The following is a 14706-nucleotide window of genomic DNA, read 5'->3' on the forward strand; positions in this document are numbered from 1 at the left end:
TCGTGTCATAATAAACTTTTAATTCAAATTTTAAAGCTTTTCTCTGTTGCAGTGCAAATTATACATGAAGGAAATGTTGATATTTTCACAAAAATGAATATTTACAGCTGAAAATGACAGCCATCTCAACATAAAGCCAATATTAATAAAACCCTCTGGTGTAAAACAAATGTCTTAAAAAAATGTCTGGTCTGGTGGACCAGATTGAAACCTCTTGTGGGCCCACTTTGGCCCGCCTGCCTTATGTTTGACAAGCCCACTTTAATGCACTTATATCTGTAAATTATGTTCTAATTTAATTGTCTTGTACACAAGATATTTTCATTTAAGTTCCAAATACTCATTAAAACACCCAAAACCATGGCTTGATTACAGTAATGTGAGGATTAGTAACATGTTTCTTTCACCTCTGACAGCAAGGTGCTCAGAAACCACTGTTCTGTCTCCGTCTGGAGATTTGTGCTGCACAGCTAGGCGGTGTGTGTGTGTGTGTGTGTGTGTGTGTGTGTGTGTGTGTGTGTGTGTGTGTGAGAGAGAGTTATTTTTGTGTTCTTTTTCAGTCACATATTATTGCAACATAACTGTCTTTACGATCAGCAGTTTGAGAGTTTAATCCAAAACATAAAATCTCTCATTAAAATAGACTTCTGTTGTATAAATATCACATTAAGTGTCTTTAATACTTAATTTCAGTGCTCTGGCAGCTGAGAACAGAACACACCGTGAGGTTAGCATTAGTTTGGTTTATTCTGCACAGCTTATCAAACTTTTCCATTATTTATTTGAATGTGTCGGAAAAAAAATCACCTCCGAAGGAGTAAAACAGAGAGTTGTATATCTGATTCCTTCTTTTAGAGCCCTGAACACGGCGGCCTGCAGACTGTAGATCAGGTGTGTCAGACACGTTTGACCTCAGGGACCACACCGGTGAATCAGTGCCATAACAACCTCTCAATCTAAACTTTAAAATGTTTTTCTTTGTTGTGGAGGAGAGCATAGGTGATGGAAATGTTCATGTTTTTGCAAAACCAAACAACCCCCTCTGAAAATGACAACAGCCTCGATATGAGGCCAATTTTAATGAAACTTTCTGGTGCAAAAATCCAGTGAAATGTTCAAAAACTTCTCCTACAGCTGCTGCATTCTGCATGTTTTTATAAACTCCCCCTGACAGCATGTTTTGAGGCTAGCTGGACAGCGTTAAGGTTGCCAGGTTGTATTGCAGCATCACTGATTTCCCATCTCGGACCAGAGTGTTGTGTTGTGTCCTTAACTCTTTAGAAATTTTATTAAAAATCAGTGTTTTCTGTGAAATCCATACAGTTTGTTTGCTGCTTTGTTGGAGCCTGTTCTGGGTTGGTTTTGGCCCACGGGCCTTATGTTTGAAACCCCTGATATAGACTGAATTTTACAAAAAAACAAAGCCTGAGCGACATGGAGTTTTTGAAAAACATGAAGGATGTTCAGATGTTGAGATCTGGTTCTGACTCCCCAGAACGCAGCTCAGGTTTATTAATAAACCTGTTTGTTTAACTCTGCACAACGTAAAGGTACAAATGTAGGCTTGTGCTTTGGCGAGCAAACCTCACACACTGCAGAAACACTAATGTTGGTGTTTCTTTAATGACACTTGGTGACAGTTCAGGACGCTCAAAGCTGTATTGACGAGACTGTTTGATCAGAAAACCGCTCCCAGGGTTGGTTTTTTTTTTTTTCTTTTTCTACGAATGACCTACTTTGTCCTCCGGTTTGGCGAACACATTGGCCTCTTTCAGCAGACGATGACACATGTTCGTCTCACCTCCAGTGTATGTTTTGACTGAACGTGTAAATCGACTCTTGTCTGCAAACAGGTGAAAAAAAAAATGAAACCTTCAAGTTGGAGAAAACTTGACTTTCCACTTTTGTTTGGTAAAAAAATACATAAAGACGCATCTCAGATATTAATATTAATCAATTGTCAATTAGTATATGATATTGTCCTCTGCATAAACAGACAACAGCACCCACTAGTGGCCCGACATGAAAACTACATGCCATTCAGTGGACATCTTTATGTAAAAGCGAAATTTTGTGCAACTAAAACTTAAAAAAAAGATGCATCTTCACTTGAAATGTTGTCGTGTAAACAGGGCCTCATGCTCCGAGGGATCTTTAAAAGTGCTCAACATCTTTTGGGAAAAACAAAAAACAAAAACCAGACAGCTGTGAATCAATGAATCCCGGAGCGCGATGGTTTCTGGCACAGCCGAAGTAACCCCGGCTTGAAACATCCTAATCTGTCGTCACGGGAACGGCGTCAACAAATAATGGGATAAACGCAGGTAATTAAAGGGACGGAGGGAGAGGAGGTGAGAAGACGGAGGCTAAACAGCCCTGCTCTGGGATGAGTTATGGAGCTGGAGGTCACGGGAGCTAATGGCTTTGTCAGGGCCTGTCCCGGCTCGGCTTTCGGCTGGCGGATATCCCCGGGGCTTCCAGCTCCGCTCCGTCACCTGTTGCAGGCAGAGACGAGAGCGGGGCGTTAATGGAGCCCCGACACGGCGGCCCCGCCGCTGCCTCCAAATCCCCGAATTCCTCACTTTTAATACCTGAACTAGCAGCTGTGGGATGCAGGTAGCGCGCACGGGGAGATAGATATTCCTCTGTGGGCGGGATCCAGTCCGAGGACGTCAGCTCCAGAAGCAGTGAGTGGAAACATCGCCATGGAGATGGTGTCTGGCTTGAAAGAGATCAATTAATCCGATGCACCAAACCAGAAGCTCGTGTCTGAATGGAGTAAAGAAAAAAAAAAGGATTTCTTAAAATTAGCCTTTTTAAAAGCACTTGATTTGATTTGATACCTGTTTCACGGACGGAGCCATGATGGAGACGCAGTGGGGACGCCATGCCCCAGAAACCTCCATGATGCTTTCTGGCAGCGCTTCCCAGCAGCGTTGGCTAATTCCTAATGGTATATTAATGAAATTATTCCAAACCGGGACCTTCGGGTAGGGAGACTAATGAGTTTGAAATGATTCATTGTTTTAAATTTCTTGTTAATATGAAGCTGCGATGTTTACCTTGAGCTCATTACAAGCAAACCCCCTCGCACGCACAGCCCGGCCCGACGCCTCGGCGAGCCTGCTCTCACTTTATAGGTGTGCAACGACTCTTAAAAGTCTACAGCTGACCGCTGTTTTATAACCTACAGCACTGCCAAACGCAGGCAAAGAGAAAAACGCTTAACCGACTCTGACGAGTGTGAGGCAGAAGTAGAGGAAGAACTTTGACTCAGATTTGATCACAACTCTTTAATTTTCTATATTATCAATGTAAAGTCGTCCAGTAGATTAGAAATCCATTTCTAAACCGATTCTGTGTTTTGATTGGAGCATCAGTCAGACTGCATCCTCAGCGCCTCCTGCTGCGTCTGGCTCCTGTCTGGTTTTATCCATCCAGACCTCGAGTAGATCAGCTCCGCCTCCTCGGTGCGCTGCGGATTGCAGGAAACGATGTGCGGGTAACAAGCGCGCCGCTGCTTTGCACTGGCGCTCGCTAATCGCCACATCTGGCCACGGGTGAACTCATTACACGTTGTTATTTTAATTACAGTGCAATTCGGCTGTCTTGCTTGGAGGGACAGCTCGGCCACAGATTGTCCCACTTACAGCACCAGGCCCGGCTGCGTGTCGCTCTTCTTGTAACATTTGAACTATTTTCAATGCTTTTGTGGACTGAAAGTGAAATTTCACTCATTAAAATTGAGCAAATACTATAAAATGGCTTTTTTTTTCCTCTTGTACTTCAGTTGAATGGACTTTTTTAAGGTGAAGTCTTCGTCCCCCTTCTTTGCACACGCAGCGCTGCCGCCGCTTCCTCAGCCGCTTCCTCAGCCGCGCTCCAGCTTTGATGCTTTCGGTCCGTTAATGGCGCCCAGGAGGGGAGATTTCCGCTCCGATCGGATGACTCCATCACACCGTGCTGTTGTGTGCGTTTCGTCTCCATGTGGCAGCGGTTTGGAAGTTAGGAAAGAAAGTGGAGCTCAGGTAGTCTGTAGGCGTAACTCCCAGAAGTTTTCATTCCCGTTTATATGGTAGCGTTTCAGGAAAGTTGCGTTTTTGAGGAACATTTTCAAAAAGTTGCATTTTCAGCCAAAGCTTTCGATGACTCTTGAAAAGGCCGTCGTGTAAACAGGCCCTTCATGTTGAGCTTCAAGTCATTAACTTCACAACAGAGCCATAAAATCCAGACCGATTGGAAGATGAACAAACAGCCAGTCGGAGGCTAATCTCCTCCGATACGGCGACAAGACAAACACAGGATGTTGGAAAATCCAACCTAATCCGCTGAAAAACATCCACGCTTGCATGCGGTTATCAAAGAAGCGCCCAAAAACAGCTGAACGCCCCAGTCGGCAAAAGCAGTTTGAGTGTTCACATATTGTCCCGAAACTCTTCGGTTTTCATCTTGTTCAAGGCCTCCCTCATTCACTCGTCCGTCTTTCATCCTTTTCATCTCGTCGCGGTGCACACTCATGGGAAGACGCTCCGGAGTACACCTGGAGCGAGCAAGGACGAGGGGAGAGGAGACGGAAGCGCGGCGCTTTAGCCGTAAGAAGAGCCGGGAGATGAATGGCAGCGGGACGCTTCAGTTAGTTACCAACTCTCTTATTTGCACTCAAGGCCTCGGTGAAGTTTGCTCCCTGTTTGCTGCACGACAGAAACAACAAACAGCACCAACTAGTGGCCCAACATGAAAACTACGTCTGCTGTTTCCGTGTAAATGGACGTTGTTTTCAAAATGCTGCTGAACTTGATTGAAAGAAAATGAAAAATGATGCATTTTCCCTTTAAATGTCAAATAAATAGGACTTTTTTTTAAAGTTATTAAAGATATATGTAAGTTTTTTCATCATATGAAGGTTTTTTCATCATGGAAAACGTCTACTTATAGCTTGTTTATGCTCCCATTTGAGTTAATATTTGGCTGTGTTCGGCCCCCTGAACTAAAACGAGTTTCAAACCTCTGACATAAACTCTGCTGAATGCCACAGATTTTAATATTCCTCCCACAAAGGGTTACAGGCTCACCTCATTAATCTTGAGGCCTCACTGCTCCCCATAACTTCGCTGTAACTGCACTTAAATAGAACATTCCTGTAGTAAAGGCTAAAAATGTCTGGTTAAATGTTAGTTGAAGCTATTTATAAGGACTCAAATTTAAAGGTTTACTTACTTGGTTGTTGTACTGTTGCATTTCATTACTTTGAAGAGATCTTGTGTTATTTCGACAACGCCGTGTAGATGATGGACCTTTGAAACAACTCCGGGTTTCAGTCGCTGATAACAAATCTGTATGAGATCCAGACGTTTAGAGTTTCGGGGTTGACTGTAGGCAGGATATGTCAGAGTTTACAGCTTTCCAAACTGAGAAAGTGTCGAGGACAGTGGGAGTTGGAGGCTTTGGCGGGCTGAACTGTTTGTTTCATGGTCGTAGCAGCCGGGTTGCTGCCTCGAGGGACAGGGGATCGGTCCTGTCCTTGAAGGTCTCCGGGTTTGGAGACCTCCCTGGAAGTCCTGTCATCTGATTGTGCCGTGGCCCATCTGCTCTGTGAGCCGGATCTCCTCCAGTTTCCTAAAACAGCGACCCTTCAGCTTGACCTTTAACTCACATGAATCAAGAAGTTGGGCCCCTGCACCTGGGGTGGATGACGGATTCGCATGTCGGGACCACGTAAACGTGTTAACAGGGTCAAAGAAATGAAAACAAAGAAGATCCGCTGTGAGATTCAGTCGATTGTTGGCGCGAAACTAACAAAGAAAACTTCAGAAAGAGCTTATTATGTGGAGATGGTGAGACACGAGAGGCTGCTTGATACGATGTATGAAATTAAGTATTGTGACATTAATATCTGCCAATCAGACACAAAAGTCTTTTATGATTGTGGCAGAAGTATTGTGTTTATCCTTTGAAAAATATGCCTGGAACATCGAGAAAAAAACCCTTCCTATTATTCCCTCTCGAGTTGTTTTTTCTCCTTCATGACTCATTTTATGAGATTACTGCATTTTATCTTTTGTGTTTTCTGAGGTGCGCGCCCTCTGGTTGAGGCCTGTGTTTTTTTGTTGTTTTTTTTTTCCTCAAATGAGTGCTGTTATCTTGAAACAGGACAGACTGCCGGGTTACAAGAACAGAGCAGTAAGAGCGCTCATTCGCCCGTCTTTGACACGCTCGGTATTGCACTCGCATTGTCATTGCTTTTCATATCTGGCATTGAATCGGAATAAGCACAGTCAAACAGACCCACCGGATAAAAGCTGTACAACACTTCATAAAAGAGGGATATTTCATGTTCCCAAAGGGGAAGGTGCTTTTTCTTTCAGTGTGTCTGTTGTTGACGAATCCTTGGAGCCGCATCAAAAAGCGTCTCCGTTCTTTGAGCTTCGGACGTATCTTGTAAAATCGAATGAAAACACAGCTCGGTGCAGGCTTCGGGTCCACAGACAGTCGAGTGTGACTGCTGCAAACCAGGAGGACATTCTCCCCCAGCTGTGCACCACATTTACTTTGGGAGCCGTCCAGGAGACAGCGGGGCTCCTTGGCATGGCGAGCCATGTTGGACGGGATGAGAGTCGGGGTCGAGGCGGGAGCAGACTCCGGTCCAACACTTGAGGAAATGTCTGCTCGCTGGGCTGAGCCGTTCTGACATTAACCGCCGAAGAGAGTAATGTTCTCTTTCTACATTTAACGTTACGAGTGTTGGCCACTAGTGGGTGCTGTCGTGTGTATTTACACTGCTATTCTGGGTGACTCAACTCTAAAACTGTCAAGGCCCTGGAGAATCTGGACTGGGAGTCATGACACTCTGGAGGCAGATGTTTTTGTTGCCCATCTGTTTACGCATGGCTCAAGAACTGGAGCATGGCAACCAGCGTCAACGTTTACATGACAGCGGAGCCGAAACATTCTTGAAAAGTCAGTTATTTTCAAATCGTTGTCGTTGAAAGGTGTCCTACACTTAATGACTCGCCGGAACACCTGTCAGCGGTGAAGCCAAGGTCTGAAGCTTGATTTCAAAGAAAACAAGCGGCACGGTTTCATTTTTAACGTCTCGCTGCTTGATAACTTTAACTGTTCTCCACTCTTTATCTGATCTGCTGCTTTTTCAAGACGGATGGAGACATTTCCGGTCGGTGAATATTGATAAGAGACAGGAATTTGGGGCCCTGGAGTTTTGTTGTGGTTGTCACTCTCTTGATTGCATGTTCTGTCTGCGCACGCTTGGATTTTCTCCAGTTTCCACCCACATTTAAAAAAAAACATGCATTTGAGGCTTATCGATGCCTCTGAACTATCTGTATATGTTTTTGTCAGTTTTATATTATTGTTCTGTGTCACAAAGACGGTTTATGTGTTTTGTGGCTGTGGCTCAGCTGATGGAGCCGGTGGAGATTCAAACTGATGATCGGCGGTTTGTTCCATGAGACACATGTGGAAGTGTCCTTGGAGAAGACACTGATCCACCGGCAGCTCCGATTGATGTGTGAGGTTGCCTGGCAACTATCACCATTGACGTGCGGATGAATGTGGCCAACAGTGTTGAGTTTAAAAGCGGTGACGGAGAGGTTTTTGAAATCCTTTTCTCATTTGTTGCTCAGTCTTGAGCTCCAGCTTTTTGAAAACCGGTCCGAAGAGTTAAAACAGCGAGTGTCTTCGTACTGAATAATCACTCTTGACTCAAACATTACCAGCCAGAGTTTGAGGGCAATCTAAAAAAAATAGTCAGTACACGGTGGTGTAAGTCCAGAAACATTCATGTGAGGTTAATTAATGGCTCTAAATTACTAGTAGGGCACGACCATGAGATTATGTATGAGAGAGGACAATCAATAAATAAATACATTTCAACACAATATTCATCTGTAGCTGTTCTCTGCGTTTCATTCCGCTCACTGACTCCGGGTTGGAAACGAAGCCTCTACAGCCAGGCTGCATTTGAAGCGGGAGAGGGAAGCAGGAGCGAGGGTAACTTTGATCTTCTGTGTGTGGGCAGACTCGGCCCACAGTCAGCTGCTGTCTGGGAAAATATCGTTAAAAAAGTACCTTTTTACGATTGTATCTGTGGATTTATAACGTCCAGCTTCTCCTCTGCACCTCTCTTTTCCTCCTCACGTTCACTCTCATCTTTGAAACGTTTTTCTTGGCTGGCCCGCGATGGTAGTTTTTTTTACTCCTCCACCTCCTACAGCCGGTTCTCTGATGTTTATTACATTCAGACATGAAGAAAGTTAAAGCGTTTGCTCGATGTTGAAGTGTACGATCAGTGCTTGTGTTGTGTTGTTGTATGAGACCAAAAGAAATGGTGGAAAAGATAGTTACCCGTTTCTGGTTGTGGTTGGTTTTTGGTGAATGGTAGCAAACTTTTAGATTGCAAAGGAAGCCCTTAAACCTTTCTTCTAAAAGAACTGTCACAGAAATAGAGCTAAAAAGGATTATTGAATTCTTAGTTAAATGTATGTTCCTAAACAACATTCCCTTCTTTTATCAGTCCTTTTTCTACACCACTCCAGATTTGTCTGGTTTACTGCAATCCTGTGCTTAAATGGGGGAAGGGATTACAACACAGAAAACACCTTACAGTAAAGTTCACAAATAAAAGTCATGGTGGGGCCCAGCTGAGGAAAATCCTCTCAGCACCACAGCAGCATCTCTGCTGAAAGTTAACCGATTTGTTCCTCCTTCTCAAATGTGTTAAACAGCTCTCACAATCATACAATATGCAAAAACAAACATCAATATCTCCATTTTTTTGTGTAAATTGGGCTATAAAATCAGAGGAATTAGGATTTACTTTGTAGACAAAATACCACCTTGGTAGCCAAAATCACAATGCTCCATTTCACGCAGTTTTAATTGCTTTTGCATGCAATTTTGTGGGTTTTTATTTACTTTGCTGCTGTCACTTCGACTTTACTCTTCATGGATGGAGTTATGTTTCTATGACTCTTACTGTCCATGGGTATAGAGAGCGATTGATCCACTGCTTCATAAGATGTTTGTTCTCGATTATTGTGTTTGGATAATCTGCATCAGACCTCAAACTGAAGGAGTGGAGAAAGTACCCTCACACTCTCTAGGAACTGCCCCACTGCTGACGCCGTTGGCCTTCTCAGTCCCAGCACTTGCTTTGACAACAAACGTGCTTGAAGACAGTTTTCCCCTCAAGGCCTGTCATTTTTAAAATGTGCTGTGGTCACATGCATTCGTGATAAATTGCTCTTTTAAGAAAGTACAAACTGTATCAACTATTGATCAGCCGAAGCCACGTTTTCAGCCAGAGACCCAATGTTCACATACCCACGTAAAACATTGACTCACGATTTGTGTGCGTGCCCTTGATGATCGAAATCTCACCAAAAATGCAACTTTTTTGAAAATTATTGTGTGCTTTATTGAGTTTTTGAAAGCTGACGGTGGTATTTGCTTCTCTCTCTGCAGTCGTATACATCTGCGGGCCCCTGGAGACGTTCCTGGCCATCATGAAGCTGTTCCAGACTGAGATTCAGGACCCTGAAAACTACGCCATCTTTTATCTGGATGTTTTTGCTGAGAGCTTAACGGACCGCAAGCCGTGGAAGAGCCCCGAGTCGGACTGGGCCGACCCCATCGAGGTCTTCAAGGTATGATCGGCACAGAGCGTTGTTCAGATGTCCACATATGTTTTGAGTTTTATTAGATACCAACTGTCATAGTCTCATCTCCTCCACTCGTTGATCGATCTTTTTAATAATCCATGAATGTTTTATGGAAAATGTGGAAAATCAGCTGATCCTGAAATGAATATATCTCCAGTTTCATAGTTCTTCATGCTCCAAATATTCACATGCTTTGGTTTGTTTGGGCAAAACTTGATATTTCATCTGGATTTCAGGCTTTGGGAATGATTTTTTTATTTTTTTTACTCTCCATGATTTATTCACATTTTAAAGACCACACACACGAAGTAAATTCAGTAAAAGATGTATTGATATAATCATTAGCTGTGGCCACTGGCACTAATGTGAGACCTCCATTGGGTGCAGGAGGTGGGGGGGGGGGGGGGGGGGGGGGGGGGGGGGGGGGGGGCTGCACCAACCTCGCCCCAGGCACCGTCACCCATTAAACCTTTCCATTGACTTGGGTAAATATTAGCCAGAGCATTGGAGCTGGAAAGTAAAAGCAGGTGAAGCTTTTACGATGATACGTGTATAAGAAAAGCTTCCGCGCACGGCCTGATGAGCTTTCGGGGCACAGATTGAGTCTCCCAGAGGACACGGACCACCCCCAGCCCCAGCCCAGCTCCCAGGACCACTTAAGGGAGTGAAATTCTTGCATGACATTAACGGACGAGGGGTGTGTTTTCGCAGGAAGCCATTTAGACCGGCGAATTAGAGAAATAAGAGAGCAGGCACAGATGTGTCGCTCCGCTAATTCATCCTCCTAAATGTCAGAGTCGCTTCACTTAATTCTCTTAATCCAAAGTTTTGAGGGAGAGGGGCTTATGGAATATAAATGTGGAATAATATTAAACTGATTAGGCTGATTGTGTCACGATGGAATAATAGACGTTTGAATGAAGTGTTTAAAACACGTTCAAAACGTGGATCCTCTTGTTCCTGGAGGGAGGATCTGTGCTCCTCTGTCCAGGGAAGAAAAGCATCTATGAAATATTCAAAGAAAGCTTGATTAAATAGCTTTTAAAAAATACGTTAATATGCACTGAAAGCACTGTTTCTAATCATCTATGCTAATCAATACGTCTTCGTGCCATATTCAGAGCACAGCAGTTTATAGCCACAGTGGTTGAATCTTCTGGTTACAACACTGCAAAAGAAAAACTGGCAAACAAGTCAATATGAAGTCTTGATACACTTTTCAATATGGAGCAGAGGTTTGATGTTCTCTTGTGCTGACAGGCTAAGACAAAATTCAGCTACAGCTCAACACACACACTCAATCAGTTCATTCCAATAGATTAATTACTGGAACATTATAATGATTGGATTTAATTCGACATGGAGCTTTTCTCAGAGCACCTGAGAAAGTTCAGTCAGTCCCTGACATACCGAGCACACCGAAGCAGGAGGCAACAAACTGAGGCACTGTTTGCACCACATTTCAAGTGAAAAAGCGTAGTTTTTTGTGTTTTCGTTTCCAAAACGTTTTGCGTTTAAAAACGATGTCCGTTTGCACAGAAATGGACTGATGAAAGTTTGCCGTTTTCACTCGTGGGGCCTGAGACACATAGAAATAGACATCTTGTTGATTGCCTGTAGTGCACTGAATGGAAATAATCATACCTCACTGAATTTAAAGCACATTTGCACATGGTTTGGCTTGTGACAAATGACTGTGGTGGCAAATTCCAACACAGATCCACAGACACTAATGAGATCCATGCACACAGCTCATTCACGTCCCGTTGGTGTTTGCAGGAACTTTCTGTTATGATGGCTGATTTTATTCAATATGCATGCTGAGAGGGCAGATTGATGAAGGGTTAAGTCACTAATTGAGGACTCCCCAGTGAATAAATATGAAACAGCCTTGATATTAAACACAGTATGTGAACACTAACTGCTCTTAAACATGAAAATAAGGTTCTGGAACTCATGTTTCTGATCATGGAGGCGTTTATTTGTCTGCGGGCCACAGCAGGCTTCATTATGGCAACATGCCTGCTACTTGTGGCAGTTTGGGTTGGGGTTCCAATAATGACTGCCGTAACTCCAACAACGGCTTGCAGCCGGGCCACACGAGACCTCAGACATTGTGAAAGCCTCGACAGAAACGCCAGGGACGGGTTTCCGTGATTGTGACCGCATCAGCATTACGCGGGGCAGCTGAGGTAAATATTTGCCCCGAAGTGTCGGCCTGCTCGCTCGATTGGGTTGTAAGGTCTGCGTCAGTGTTTGTGGAGCTGCAGCAGTTTGGAACCAACATGGTGAAAGCATGGAAAACAACAGACTGTCTGCCTGTCAGTGCACAAACGCCATCAGTTCCCTGGAAAACAGTGTTTACTCCCACGGTGGTTTGGTTTAATAGAATCAGATCAGGGTGTGAATGATCAGATTGACGTGCAGCAGCTGTGTATCTCACATGATTGTCATCCCAGAGGTTTCTGACACGCGATCTAAGGTTCACCTGCACTGAAATCATGAAAATATGATTTGTTATTTCAAAGAAAACCTTGACTAACCTGTTTGTGTGTGTCTGCCGGTGTTTTGGCTTCACTGTAATGTTTACTTTAAAGCTGTAAAAACTTCGTGTTTACCGGCCCGTTCCACTCCTGTTATCTGCTGCATCGACCTGTTGTGTTTTGCGTTGCTCAAATCGCCGCGTGCGCAGCGTGGCGTGACGGTGCAGCGTGGCTGATAAACACATGAAGGTCCAGCAGTGGGAGATCAATCCCATGTGGACTCTGATCATGAACGGAGTTGCAACACTTCTGTCAGATCGGACCAATCTGACTGCCGATGGTCAACCTGTAACTGTAGCTGCACTGTGTCTCATAAACAGCCACTGCGGCGCGCAGCTGGCAGGTTGACTGATAAAGCGTTGCACCACTGTACGTCTGATGATTTTAAACAGCATTGGTAAAATCCTCCATGGATCCAGGTGGGGAGAGAAAGCGAAGGCCTCACAGTTTGAATGATTTATTGCAGAAAATCAAGTTAGATCAAAATGAGTGATCAAGCCAATGAGCCAGAGAACCTGGCTGAATGAGGTGCAGTCGATTCTCTGCCGCGTCAGATTTAGAAAGACTCGCACCCAGACTCCAGCGTTACAGACATTTAAATACGGATGAAAAGCAGGCTGCGTTTCTTCTTCACCTCCAGACCATCATCAGCTGTTTTTGTAGCTGTGTTTACTTTGCCCTGTAAATAGCTCTATTCCTGTTGATCTGTTCAAAAGGACATCGTCTGATTTATTAATCATTAACTGTCATAGACGGTTCTTTCACCTCCGATCCCTTTACAGGGCTTAGTTTTTAATTGAATACTTTCTGGAGACTTGTTGGTTTTGGTGTTGGGGATCTGTTGAGACGGAAAAGTCCATTTACCATTGAATGATAAAAAAGATCCATCAGATTCTTTCAAGGGGTTCGGTTTGATATAGAAACTCTCTGAGCGACTGTACCTTTCCACAGCGCTCAGATTTGTACTTTTTTCACGCAAGGCATTCGTCTTTAATCCCAACAGCTGAGCTAAAGTGGGCCAGTATTGCTGTTTACATCCCTTCAGACGGCCATCAGTACATTCCAAAGACTGTCTTTTAAGGCTGTGATTAGTTTGTGACTCGGGTTCGGCTTGAAAAACAGCTCAGTGCTCTCTTTTCAACTGAGTCACAGACCGTCATTGAGGATTTCTCAAAACCTGAAGCCATGTTTCATTTGAAAGCAGCGATCCATTGTGGAGAGGCGAACCTTCAGTATACACTCTAATGGTTTGCTCAGTTGAATGATGTTTTGTTTCTGAATGGTGAGACGCCATTTGACTAAAAACATTAATGCAGTCCGAGATATTGAAGTTGACTTTTCTTCCCTTTAAACAGCTTTTTGAAGCTAATTATGCATATGTATGCATGTAATTCAATAGATTTGCATTTGGACTGAAAGATGCTTTCACCGTTTTGCTCAGAGTTAGTGACGCTCATCTCTGAATAAGTCCAGGATTTAGTAGTTGTCTCTTTCCTTTAGCGTTTCTGTCAGTGTGGTTTTTGTATTTCTTTGTTTTTGTTTCAGTGGTTGCCCTTTTGTACGTTCCTCCTCAGTTTCCCCTCTTCTGTTTTCACTTATTTCCATCTGCTGCCGTGCTGTAAATGCGGCTTCTCGCCATCGCTCTGCCTCGTTTCCCGATCGTCCGCCTTCGCCTTCGCCCTCGCCCGCTCTCGATCCTCTGATCCTGTTTTCACCTTCCTCCCGTCGCACACCTCCTGCTCTGCTCCTCTTCCCGTTCGCCGCTGAATCCTAATCCCCAAGCAGACGCTTATTTTGGAAAACTGTGTTTTTCCTCTTCTGTTTTGAAAAAAATTCCTTCCATTCTGGCTCGGTGGGACAGAAAATCCCCGTGGATGCTGTGATGATTGTCTTTTGGCTGTTTACCCTCGGGGGGTCTCCACAGTGGAGCAGGATCTGGACGTTGACAGTCGAATGCCCTCCTTAAGGCAACACTCAGTGGGAATCAAACCCAAAACCTACTGACAGGCTTGCTGAAAGTGCAAGCATTTCAGAAAAGTTGTGTTTTCCTCAGTTTACACGGAGACAGACAGCTTCCACCTTAGAAGGTTTACATGTGAAACAGGAGTTTGAGGCTCTTTATACGACACTCGTCATGCACCGGCCGGGCAGTGAGGCCTGAAAAGCTCACAATGAAGTGGAAAAAACACAAAACATGTTGGACAGGTTGGGTGCAGAAAATTGTCAAATATTTCAACGAATAAACCTGGATTTGACAATTTACAAAAAAAAAAAAAAGAAGAAGAAGAAGAAGCCAGAAAAAGTACTTATTGGAGATGATCTGTCAGAAAAAAGAGCAACAGAAGAGTTTCTGAAAAGATTTTAGTAAGGAGCCAGCTGAGGTCGAGCCTTTCACCACAATAACTGCAGATTTCTGCTGAAGCCTGAACTGATTTCTGAAACCACGGCTGTCGTCGGTGCAGGCAGAGAGAATCATGCATGTTCTA

General features: G+C 44.0%; 1 protein-coding gene across 1 annotated transcript in view; it reads left to right on the forward strand.

Moving 5' to 3' along the window:
- npr2 (natriuretic peptide receptor 2) overlaps positions 1-14706 on the forward strand; it is a 64431-nt gene that overhangs the window by 1949 nt on the left and 47776 nt on the right. Inside the window, 1 exon segment of the mRNA XM_030084761.1 lies at positions 9481-9662. Within this exon segment, the coding sequence (XP_029940621.1) occupies positions 9481-9662 (182 nt within the window).

This window comes from Salarias fasciatus (genome assembly GCF_902148845.1).
Source record: "Salarias fasciatus chromosome 7 unlocalized genomic scaffold, fSalaFa1.1 super_scaffold_4, whole genome shotgun sequence".
NCBI classification, from domain to species: domain Eukaryota; kingdom Metazoa; phylum Chordata; class Actinopteri; order Blenniiformes; family Blenniidae; genus Salarias; species Salarias fasciatus.